Source organism: Oryctolagus cuniculus, chromosome 2, assembly GCF_964237555.1.
Source record: "Oryctolagus cuniculus chromosome 2, mOryCun1.1, whole genome shotgun sequence".
Lineage (NCBI taxonomy): Eukaryota > Metazoa > Chordata > Mammalia > Lagomorpha > Leporidae > Oryctolagus > Oryctolagus cuniculus.
The window spans coordinates 114,038,124-114,049,527 of record NC_091433.1 but is presented as its reverse complement, the minus strand read 5'-3'; the positions used below and the strand labels follow the sequence as shown (position 1 = coordinate 114,049,527).

At 43.2% G+C, this 11,404-nt stretch overlaps 1 protein-coding gene across 1 annotated transcript; it reads right to left on the bottom strand.

Moving 5' to 3' along the window:
- Positions 1-6,573: 6,573 nt before the first annotated feature.
- On the bottom strand, positions 6,574-9,682 carry IL36A (interleukin 36 alpha). The gene is made up of 4 exons (XM_070069501.1): positions 9,204-9,682; positions 8,995-9,108; positions 8,397-8,536; positions 6,574-7,182 (listed from the first exon to the last, which is right to left on the bottom strand). Exons 1-4 carry the CDS (start codon positions 9,211-9,213, stop codon positions 6,970-6,972), a joined length of 477 nt encoding a protein of 158 aa, XP_069925602.1. The 5' UTR covers positions 9,214-9,682; the 3' UTR covers positions 6,574-6,969.
- Between the last annotated feature and the right edge of the window lie 1,722 nt (positions 9,683-11,404).

The following is an 11,404-nucleotide window of genomic DNA, read 5'->3' as shown; positions in this document are numbered from 1 at the left end:
TTTGAAAGGCAGAGAGAAACAGAGAGAGAGAGAGAGAATGAGAGAGAGAGAGATGTCCCTTCCATTGATTCACTCCCCAGGTCGTCAGGACAGCTTATCCATCTGTGTGGAATTCCATGTGGACAGTAGAGGCCCAAGCACTTGGGCCATTATCCCCTGCCTTCCCAGGCACTTTGGTTAGGGAGCTGGATCAGAAGCGAAGTAGGCTGGACTGAAACTGGCACTGTGATCTAGGATACCAGTGTCTCAGGTGGTGTGAAACCTGCTACACCACAATGCTGGCCCCAATGCCACTGTTTCACTGTTTTTATTGACCCTACAAGTTGATCAGTGGAAACTTTTTCAACAACAATCAGGATCCAACAATTTTTTTTGATCTTATAGTTAATGAAACATTAAAGGGGGAACATTTGTCCAATTATGGCATAAGAGAAACAGCCATGTTTGCACATGCATGGGCAATGACAATCACGTCAGAACTGCCAGCTGGCTGGCAGTGTTGTGAGGTGCAATGCACTGTAGTAAGATGCACTTCAACTTTGAAGATGGTACAATGCCAGAAACTAAGGTGTTTTCCAAATGGTGAATTACTGGCATGCATCGCCACCAATAGACTTAGGGGAAACACCAACAATTATTCCAAAGTCAATACTTTATTATAATAAAAAGTATGGACAAAGAAGAAGATATGGCAGGGGCTGGCGCTGTGGTGTAGTGGGTAAAGTCGCCGCCTGCAGTGCTGGCATCCCATATGGGCACTGGTTTGAGTCCCAGCTGCTGCACTTCCAATCCAGCTCTCTGCTATGGCCTGGGAAAGCAGTGGAAGATGGCCCAAGTGCTTGTGCCCCTGCACCCACATGGGAGACCTGGAAGAAGCTCCTGCTCCTTGCTTCAGATTGGTGCAGCTCAGGCTGTTGCAGCCAATTGGGGAGTGAACCAGCGGATGGAAGACCTCTCTCTCTCTCTCTCTTACTCTCCTTCTCTTTGTATGTAACTCTGACTTTCAAATAAATAAATCTTTTTTTTAAAAAGAAGATACGGCAAACATGAACCATTAGGTCCCCCAAAAAACTTAGAATCAAAGTAATTTAAGGAAATAGTGTAAAAATAAAACAATAAGCTTCAAAAATGCAATCATAGTAGGTTAACTTAATATGCTACTCAGCAGCTGATAGATCAAGCAAACTAAACAATAAGCATCTAAAATATAAAAAGTAAATAATTAAAAAACATATTCTATATAGAATGAAGAATATGTATTACATCTTTTAATAGTATAAATCACAGATAATATATGGTTTTATATCATATGACATGTTTAGATTACATAATGTATTATATAAAAATTATATATTTATGTCTATTTTATATACAAAAATTATGGTATTTATTTTTTGAAGTTCTCATGGAAAAATTTAGTGTTCTTTTAATAAAAAACAATAAATCAATAAATGTGTAGTGTGCAAAGTCACAAAGGAATTATCAATATATTGCCCCTAATTGATTTCATGCAAGCTGTTCTCTCAGATCATAGGCAATAATAGACATAAACTGCTGAAAAATAGCTCTAAATAATCTACTCACTCGGAAACATACAGGTAGTGTATATAATCCACATTTTAAAAAGAAGATATCTGAAACATACTGAAGTGGAAATGAATGCAATTAAACTCTGTGTATCAAAATCATAGGATGTTCTTGCTTTGTCTTTGAGATCCTAATTTTGATTCTTTGGGATGTATACCCCCAAAAGGGGTTTCTAGGTCATAGAAAAGATCCTTTTTTTGAAGATCTATTTATTTATTTGAAAGAGTTACACAGAGAGAGAAGGAGAGGCAGAGAGAGGAGAGAGAGAGGGGTCTTCCATGCGCTGGTTCACTTCCCAGTTGTCTGCAACGGCCAGAGCTGTGCAGATCTGAAACCAGGAGCCAGGAGCTTCTTCTGGGTCTCCCACATGGGTGCAGGGGCCCAAGGACTTGGGCCATCTTCTACTGCTTTCCCAGGCCATAGCAGAGAGCTGGCTCGGAAGTGGAGCATCCAGGACTCAAACCGGCGCCCATATGGGATGCCAGCACTGCAGGCCAGGGCTTTACCCTCTACGCCACAGTGCCAGCCCCCCATATAAAAATTTCATTTCTAAATTTTTGAGGACTATCTATACTGGTTTCCATTGTGATTGTACAGTTTTACATTCCTACCAAAAGTGTACAAGGGGTCCAATTTCTGCACATTCTAACACTTGACATCTACTTATGTATTTAGCATCTGTCATCTATCGATCTGTCTAATCTATCATCTTATCTATGTCGTGGCCATTCTAACAGATGATGGCAGATGAAGAGCTATTCTTCAATAGCCTTAAAGTTTCAGTCAAGCAAGCTAAGTGAGCCCTAGAGATCTGCTACACAAGAATGGGCCTATGGTGACGACACCTGATTACACATTTCAACGTTTGTTAAGCAGCCAGCTCTCACATTAAGTATTCTTACCTAGTAAAAAATAAATAAATAAATAAAAATAAAAGACTACAGCATATATCCCAAGAAATAGCAAGAGAAAACGTCTGAAGTTGTAAACATTTACAAGAAAATAAGAAAGAAAGAGAAAGTCAGTTTCCTAGAGAGATTGACTTGGCTCTTCCAGGCTAACAGCCAGGCCACGTGAAAGGGGGCCAGACTCCTCCTCAGCTCCCTGCTCAGGAGACCACGTTCCAAGCTGGTCCAAGAGCTTCCTGGTGTCTGCCCAATGACCCCGTGTAATGAACACAGCTCTTTCACTGTCCCAATATCCTGGTCACCCCCAGAGCTCTAGAGAAAACACCAACACAGGGAAAGGCGGCGAAGAAGCAGGTAAGCCTGTCTGTAGGAACATGAGAAATGAAAAACTCGGGGAGCACCGTGCTGCTGCCAGCAAACCATGTGATCTCTGCCAGCAACGTGGTCGCCAAAATGCTAAAAAGCAAAAGGTATCCTGCAGGGCCCTCGATGTCATCAGTGTGCTCAGAAAAACAGTGTCCCCACCTCTTTCCCCGATGCTTGGGGGCAAGTAAATATGATAGATTGTGAAAAATCACCACAGAACTGCAGATTGTTTGAGGAATCATCCTATTGCAAATAATATAGTTTCTTCTTTTTTAAAAAAGATTTATTTTATTTATTTGAAAGACAGAGCTACAGAGAGAGGTCGAGATAGAGAGAGAGGTCTTCCAACCGCTTGTTCACTCCCCAGATAGCTGTGACAGCCGGAGCTATGCCGATCCCAAGCCAGGAGCCTCCTCCAGGTCTCCCTTGCGGGTGCAGGGGCCCAAGGACTTGGGCCACCTTCCACTGCTCTCCCAGGCCATAGCAGAGAGCTGGATCAGAAGAGGAGCAGCCGGGACTAGAACCGGCACCCATATTGAATGCCAGCACTTCAGGCCAGGGTTTTAACCTCCTGTGCCACAGCATCAGCCCCAGAATAAAGTTTCAACTGATATTCTGTAAAAAAAAAAAAAAAAAAAAAAAAACAGCTTTATTTTTAAAATAGGATAAGGGAGGGTATGTGGGTGACAGTTAAGACACTGCTAGGGAGGGGGGGCACTGTGGCGTATCAGGTAAGGTCGCTGCCTGCAGTGCCAGCATCCCATATGGGCGCTGGTTCAAGTCTCAGCTGCTCCACTTCCAATACAGCTCTCTGCTATGGCCTGGGGAAGCAGCAGAAGATGGCCCAAGTCCTTGGGCTCCTGCACCTGTGTGGGAGACCCAGAAGAAGCTCCTGGCTCCTGGCTTTGGATCAGCACAGCTCTGGACATTGCAGCCATCTGGGGAGTGAACCATCGGATGGAAGACCGCTCTCTCTCTCTCTCTGCCTCTCCTTCTCTCTCTGTGTGTAACTCTGACTTTCAAATAAACAAAGAAATCTTTAAAAAAAATAAAAGACACTGCTTGGTACATGCACATGACATGTAAGTGTGCCTGGGTTTCCATCCCCGCTCTGCTCCTGATTCTGGTTTCCTGCTAAAGCGCACCCTGGAAGGCAGCAGGTGATGGCTCAAGTACTCAGTGTCTTTCCACCCACGTGTGAGACCCAGATTGAGTTCCAGGCTCCTGGCTTTGACCTTGGCCCAGCCTCAGTCATTGTGGGCCTTGAATGAAACAATGGGAGACCTCTCTCTATCTGTGTGTATGTGTGTGTGTGTGTGTGTCTGTCTGTCTGTCTGTCTGTCTCTTCCATTCTCTGTCTCTCAAATAAAGTGAATAAATAAAAACACTTTTTGAAGGTAAGCCTTCCAAAAAATATGTGTCTATGAGTGGGAGCAATGTCAGTTTACGGTGTGGGAGTTCACAGGGCAAACCCCAAAAGACTCTCAGACAATCTTCTCGGGGGGGAAGGGGAGTAGGGAGGTCTTTTTGTTAGCTGCACTCCTGCACTCTGCCCTGAAATACAAAGTAGGAGTTCTATTCAGGAGACCCTGTCTGTCCCATCCACCCGGTAGTGAGGAGAACCTGGGTTTAGAAAGATACCACCCTCCCCAGCAATCTTTCTGGTTCCTTTTAAATATGAGAGACCTCTGGGAGCCTGCTTTACAAACTGCACAACTCCTCTAAACTGTAAGGGTCAGCATTATGACCGTGACCTTCCCGAGCATCATTCCCCTCATCGCAGAGAAACAGAGATACCACCATTTTCATTTTTTATTTTTATTTCAGAAAGCAAACTCTGGATGTGACCCAGGGATAGTGTTGTAGGTGACGGCATCACACATCGTAGTTCCTCAGCCAAACCAGCGCCCAACCAGATGAGTGGACTTCAAACAGTTCATGGATAACAAAACTGAAAGATAAGTTTATCTGGGTTGAAAACGTGGTCTTTAAAATCCATTTTTTCCTAATATGTGTTTTCCATGAACTTTTTGAAGATGGCCTGTGCAAGTTCCTTGAGATGTAAGCTAAAACCCAGAAGGGGTTTAGCTTCCTTTTTGTTCTCTGCATTTGCATGAACCTCTCTGTCTGCTTCTCCTTGTCAGCATCCAGAAGACCTTGATGCAACACCACAGAACGATGTATCTGAAACTCCAAGACCAGGACTTTGTTTTTAACTTTTATTTAATGAATATAGATTTCCAAAGTACAGCTTATGAATTACATTGGCTCCCCACCCCCCGCCAATGACTTTCCTCCCACCCACAACCCTCCCCTTTCCCGCTCTCTCTCCCCTTCCATTTATATTAAGATTCATTTTCAATTTTCTATATATACAGAAGATCAGTTTAGTATACATTAAGTAAATATTTCAACAGTTTGCACCCACATAGAAACACAAAGTGAAAAATACTGTTTGAGTACTCGTTATAGCATTAAATCTCAATGCACAGCACATTAAGGACAGAGATCCTACATGAGGAGTAAGTGCACAGTGACTTCTGTTGTTGACTTTACAAATTGACACTCCTGTTTATGGCATCAGTAATCTCCCTATGCTCCAGTCATGAGTTTCCAAGGCTATGGAAGCCTTATGAGTTCACTGACTCTTATCTTATTTACACAAGGTCATAGTCAAAGTGGAAGTTCTCTCCTCCCTTCAGAGAAAGGTACTTCCTTCTTTGAAGACCTGTTCTTTCCACTGGGATCTCACTCACAGAGATCTTTCATTTGGGTGGGTTTGTTTGTTTGTTTGTTTGTTTTGCCAGAGTGTCTTGGCTTTCCATGCCTGAAATACTCTCATGGGCTTTTCAGCTGGATCCGAATGCTTTTAGGACTGATTCTGAGGCCAGAGTGCTGTTTAGGACATCCGCCATTCTATGAGTCTGCTGTGTATCTTGCTTCCCATGTTGGATCGCTCTCCCCTTTATTTATTCTATCAGTTAGTATTAGCAGGCACTAGACTTGTTTATGTGATCCCTTTGACTCTTAGTCCTTTCATTATGATCAATTGTGAACAGAAATTGATCACTTGGACTAGTGAGATGGCATTGGTACATGCCATCTTGATGGGATTGAATTGGAATCCCCTGGCACATTTCTAACTCTACCATTTGGGGCAAGTCAGCTTGAGCATGTCCCAAATTGTACATCTCTTCCCACTCTTATTCCCACTCTTATATTTAACAGGGATCACATTTCAGTTAAATTTCAACACTTAAGAATAACTGTGTATTAATTACAGAATTAAACCAGTAGTATTAACTAGAACAGACAAAAAAAACTACTAAGAGGGATAACGTATTAAGTTGTTCATTAACAGTCAGGGCTATGCTGATCAAGTCACATATCCCATAATTTCTTTATCCAGTCTACCGTTGATGGGCATTTAGGTTGGTTCCAGGTCTTAGCTATTGTGAATTGAGCTGCAATAAACATTAGGGTGCAGACCGCTTTTTTGTTTGCCAATTTAAATTCCTTTGGGTAAATTCCAAGGAGTGGGATGGCTGGGTTGTATGGTAGGGTTATCTTCAGGTTTCTGAGGAATCTCCAGACTGACTTGCATAGTGGCTTAACCAGTTTGCATTCCCAGCAACAGTGGGTTAGTCAAGACCAGGACTTAAAAGTGAAAGCATCCCCATCCCCATTGCTTAGCTTTGCAATTTGCTTTGCAAATGGATTAAGTGGAGCTCTCTTTATTATTTTTGTAATAGTGCTGCAGCTTAGCTGTAAGGCCATGGCCGAGGCCCACACTTCCCTGGATTGTTTCCTACAGGGCCTGGACCAGCACTTAGATAACTGGGGATGTAGTGGGAGAGGCAGCAAGACACCCAGGGATGGAAAGCCCAACCACAGATTCTCCCTTCCTTTCCTGGACTGGTTTTACCACTTAACTTCCTAGTTAACCTGGTTTCTGTTTCTAAACATTGGACCTGATTATGGCAACTCTGCTGCCCCTTGATGGATTGGTGGATGGACAACGCTCATGTCAGAGGCATTTAGAAAGCTAGAATAGAGGACAGAGACAAATGTCCTGACCTGGAGAGGAACTTGCAATCCCAGACTGACCTTAATTCACAGGCGTTAACTCAAAGTCCGTGGTGTAGGCTTTTCCCAGATCTTGGGTCAGAAAGAGCGGGCAGCCTCCTTCGGAGCAGACAGCAATGAACCAGCCAGGGAAGGCCACTGACTCGAAGGTTGAGGTCCTGCCACTCTTACTGTGGTAGAAGAGAAAGGGCTTCACAGGCTCGGGGTGATGGTACAGGGTCATGATGTTCTTGTCCTAAAGGGTGAGAAACAGAGAGAAGCAAAATCATGTGAGTTGTTCCACAGCCTTTACGTACCGATATTTCTGATCTGAGATAGCATTCCCCGTTCCCTAAAACAGGCCCAGAGACTTCAGATGATACTATGGCTTTAAAAAAATCATACTCTCTAAATACGTCTATGTTTGTTTAGATTATAACTGAAATCTTAGACCACAAATATCAATGAATCTTAATGTGGGACTCTAAAAGATGTTGACCTAGAAGTTTTTGAGAACATAAAGCACTGGCTTAACCAACTCCTGTGGATTACAATGGAGAAAGCTGAAGAATCTTTTGATAACAGTGGCCATGAGTTTTGAATTAACTCATAGTTGTTTGTGTCAAGTTTCTCCCATATCAGCATGGTTGACATCCGGGGCAGGATAATTCTTTGTTGCCAGCGGTTGTCCTGTGTGTTCTAGGAGGCTTAGCCACAACCTGGGCTCTACCCACAAGATGCCAAAAGCTTCCCACCTCCTCCAGTTGTGACAACCCAAAAGTATCTCCAGAATTGACAGGGAGCCCAATCACTCCTGGTTGAAAACCACTCTTGTTATCAACTTGTCATCCCATTGAGCGTCTGCATATGCTTGTTTTGTGAAAAGGGTCGAGAGAGTCCCTATAACACACAGAGGTCTGCTTTCATTATCTTCCTTTAACTTATATTATTCTTTCCACAATGTAAAATTGCAATTACTAAAATGCTTGTTACAGAGAATCATCTCTGTTTACATAAAATTATAAACTACTTTTTGTCAAAAAGGTGTTTTAATAAACTCATCCACTTTGTGATGATTAATTGTTAACAACATCCTTGCTGGTTTACAACTGTGTGTGTGTGTGTATGTGTGGGTGTGCACACTCATGTACTCCCTATTAGAATATTGCTCTATTGGAATTAGGAATAACTCTATCAGTCTTCCTCTTAGACTTCTCATTTTGAGCCAAATTATTTTAATTATTTTTGTAAAATAGAATCAGCGATTTCAGCAGATTAATTGTAAAATAGTCCTATAATTTTCTTACTCTTTCACAATAATGCAATACCTAAAACAAAAATAAATATGCATAAGAATAACAAATAGTCTTATAATAATTCCAAAATCTGAGTTTCTATCAAATAAAGGCTTTGCAAAATAAATGAGTGCCTCTCTCCTAGTCAAGCATCACCATCTCCTGTTGTACTTACCTCCAGCTGCAACATGGGCTGCTCTCTGGTCTTTGTACAGAAGAGGCAAACATCTGGTTTATCCAATCCCAGGTACATGGGTATTCCTTTTTCTGTCTCAAGAGTCTCTGGATATTGGCATGGAATTAAGCTAACAGTGGCTGGGAACACAATGCAGAAAGTAGTGTTCAATTGCTACATATAAAGCAGCATCTCAAAACCAGAGTGGTCACCCCATCACGTACCACCTAACCCAGCCACCCATCCCACTATTGGAGAAATCTTCCCATTACAAAAGTCAGCCTCTTGTGGATTCAAAAACAATCTTTCTTGTAGACCAGGCTCTTCTGTCCCAGTTTTACTTCTTGGAGTTTCACAGAAAAAGCTTTCCACCATTTCCCATAGGCCAACTCTTCATCTCTTTGAGTTGGTCTCTCAGACTTCATGTCCAGCGTCACAGACAACCCCATGATTGCCTCCTATTCATCACTGCCCATGGGAAGCTCCTCTCTTCAACAGGCCCACTTAACAAGACTCCAGTGACATGAAAAACCAAACACAAAGCACTCAAAGCACGTCTGACCACAGGGACTGCCTTTGACAGACCTTGACCACTCACCTGGAACCATACTGTGCTTCCTTGGCACTGCTGTCAGGGTCTGGTCCTGAACGACCCACACCTGATGATTGAGATCCTGAATGTGCCTCAAGACAGGTGCTGGTGTAGAAAATGCTACAGAGAAAGTCAACAGGCAAGTATGTAAAGACGAAGGCACACAATATCCGCCCCCCCTTTCCAATTTTTCACGCTTCCCTGAGGATCTTTACCTTTAGCCATTCTGGTGGTTTCAGAACCGCCAAGAACAGGAGTTGCTTAGGGGCAGACTGACCCCAGGAGAGGACCTGAGTCTGTGCCAAGCTACAGTTTCAGCCCAACAGTGACCTCAGTAGGATTCCAGACTTCCAGACTCACCAGGCTCCTATACATGGATGCAGCCTACTTCCCCGCAGAAGCAGTCACACCTAAGAAATTGATTGAAGCCTAGAACCAGAGCCCTGGGATGATAGAGAGCACCAAGGCCAGAGGCCCAGGAGCAAGAGGAGACCAGAGGTCAGCTGACTTCCCAGCTACAGACTACACCTATGACCTGGGGACAGAGGACGCCGGGCACCTGCCTTTGAGGGCCACGGCTCCTATTTCACTTGGGTGCTCTGTCAGCCCTCGGCCTTTTATCCACACAGGGAAAGAAGGAGGTTCTGCCTCACTGGGGCTGGGACTGCCCAGCACTCTGGATAATCGCTGGTTCCTGGTACCAAAGGATTTCATGAGTCCTTGTGTGAATAAATGTCAATAGCAGCACAAGTACCCTGAAAAAAGAGGGCACGCCAAGCCTTTAAGAGCAACAACCAGGAAGTGTAGTCACGGAAAGTGAGGAAAGAAACAGAATGGGACTCTCCCAAGGCTGATGACTGGACTCTGATGCCTCAAAATGACACACTTGGAGGTTATTCCTAAGAGTAAGGGCTCCCAATAAGTGAAAAGTGGACTGGTATGGGTCTCCTACGATCTGTGCAACACCTAACCACTCCTGGTCTGTACTCTCTGTCAGGAAAAGGCTGACCCTACTGGACCCTTCTCCAACATTTCAGAGCTACTGTGCTTCTCTACCAAGGGAACCTCATCTTGAGCAAGGCCATCTCCTGGACACTGCTAGAATATCTTGCCATGACTGGTATTGGGTTTCCCCTGTAGAGAGACTGATGCGAAGTTGTTGATGCTCCATTTCAAACATTCATCCCATCTGAGTTTGTAGATGTTATGGCATATCCCAGCACTTGTCAACTTCAGAACTCTAGAGCTTGCATCTCAAGAGAAACTTCAACAGAGAAGGGGCTGGTAGATAAATGTCTCGGCTCCTCATCTTATGGTGAGACAATGCTAAAGTTTTATAAGGGATCCCCAGTGAGTTTCAGCCCCAGTAGCTTTAACAGTAACCAGCTCACTAACATTGCCTTTATTGCCTTCTCTAAGATTGTCTACTAAATGAGCTCCCTGAACTCAGGGTCTGCCTTAAAGAGAACCCAAACTAAGATAATAGTTTATTGTACAAAAACAAGAGACTTGTATGCAAAAGATGTACATTCAGAGTTAGGCTTTGCAACTTTTGGAGTTGTATATGTTTTCCATATTCAAAGTGTGGTCTATGGATGGTGCATTGTCATCATCTGGCATCTTGTCAGAAATGCAGAATTTCAGGTCCTACCCCAGACCTTCAGAATGGGGATTTGAGACAATGAAGAATTTAAAAAACTATTATATGTTCTGTGCTGAAACTGCACACACCCCTGCTCAGTAATGTAGTCATACCAGCACAGAAAGAAAGAGATCAGGGCTTAGGGTGTGCCTGCACCTGGGCAAATGACAATTCATGAGATCTAGACCAACCTTTGTCTTTCTACAATATCTAGATACCATAGAATGGGCTGTGTTCGCACAAAGCAAAGGGGAAGAGGGAGAGATAAAGAAAAGTAGCCACTGGTGGAAGACTGTGGCCATAGATGGGTCCTCACAAGGATTTTTCACCTTGAATACCCATAACTCTGTTGAGTTGAGCTTTCAACATGCATTTGGTTTAATGTAGTCCACATCATTCCACAAGAGGCAAAAAGAAATCCTCTCTAGAGGATGGCAAAGATATTCAACTAGATTTCTAAATGCACAAGTCACATGAATTGAGGATTATTAGGTAAACAAGTAAACAAAATCACAAAAACAAGAATAGAAGAAGAAAGGAAAGAGGAGGGAGAGGAAGAGAAGGAGGAGGTGAAGAAAGACAAGGAGGAGAAGGAGGAGGAGGAGAAAAGGAAAGGATTGAAAAGGAGAAGGAAAGGTAGAGAGAAAGAAAGAAAAGGAAGAAGGAAGGAAGGAAGGAGAAAATGAAGAAGAGGGAAGAAGTGAAGAGAGAGAGAAGAAAACAAAACAAGACAGCAGAAGCAGATATCTATAAAGATTTCAAATTTTATGATTA

Coding starts and splice junctions, on each gene's coding strand:
- IL36A (XM_070069501.1), bottom strand. Junction 8,537..8,994: donor GAAGCACAGTATGGTTCCAG/GTGAGTGGTCAA, acceptor TTGTGTTCCCAG/CCACTGTTAGCTTAATTCCA. Junction 7,183..8,396: donor AGCCCATGTTGCAGCTGGAG/GTAAGTACAACA, acceptor CTCACCCTTTAG/GACAAGAACATCATGACCCT.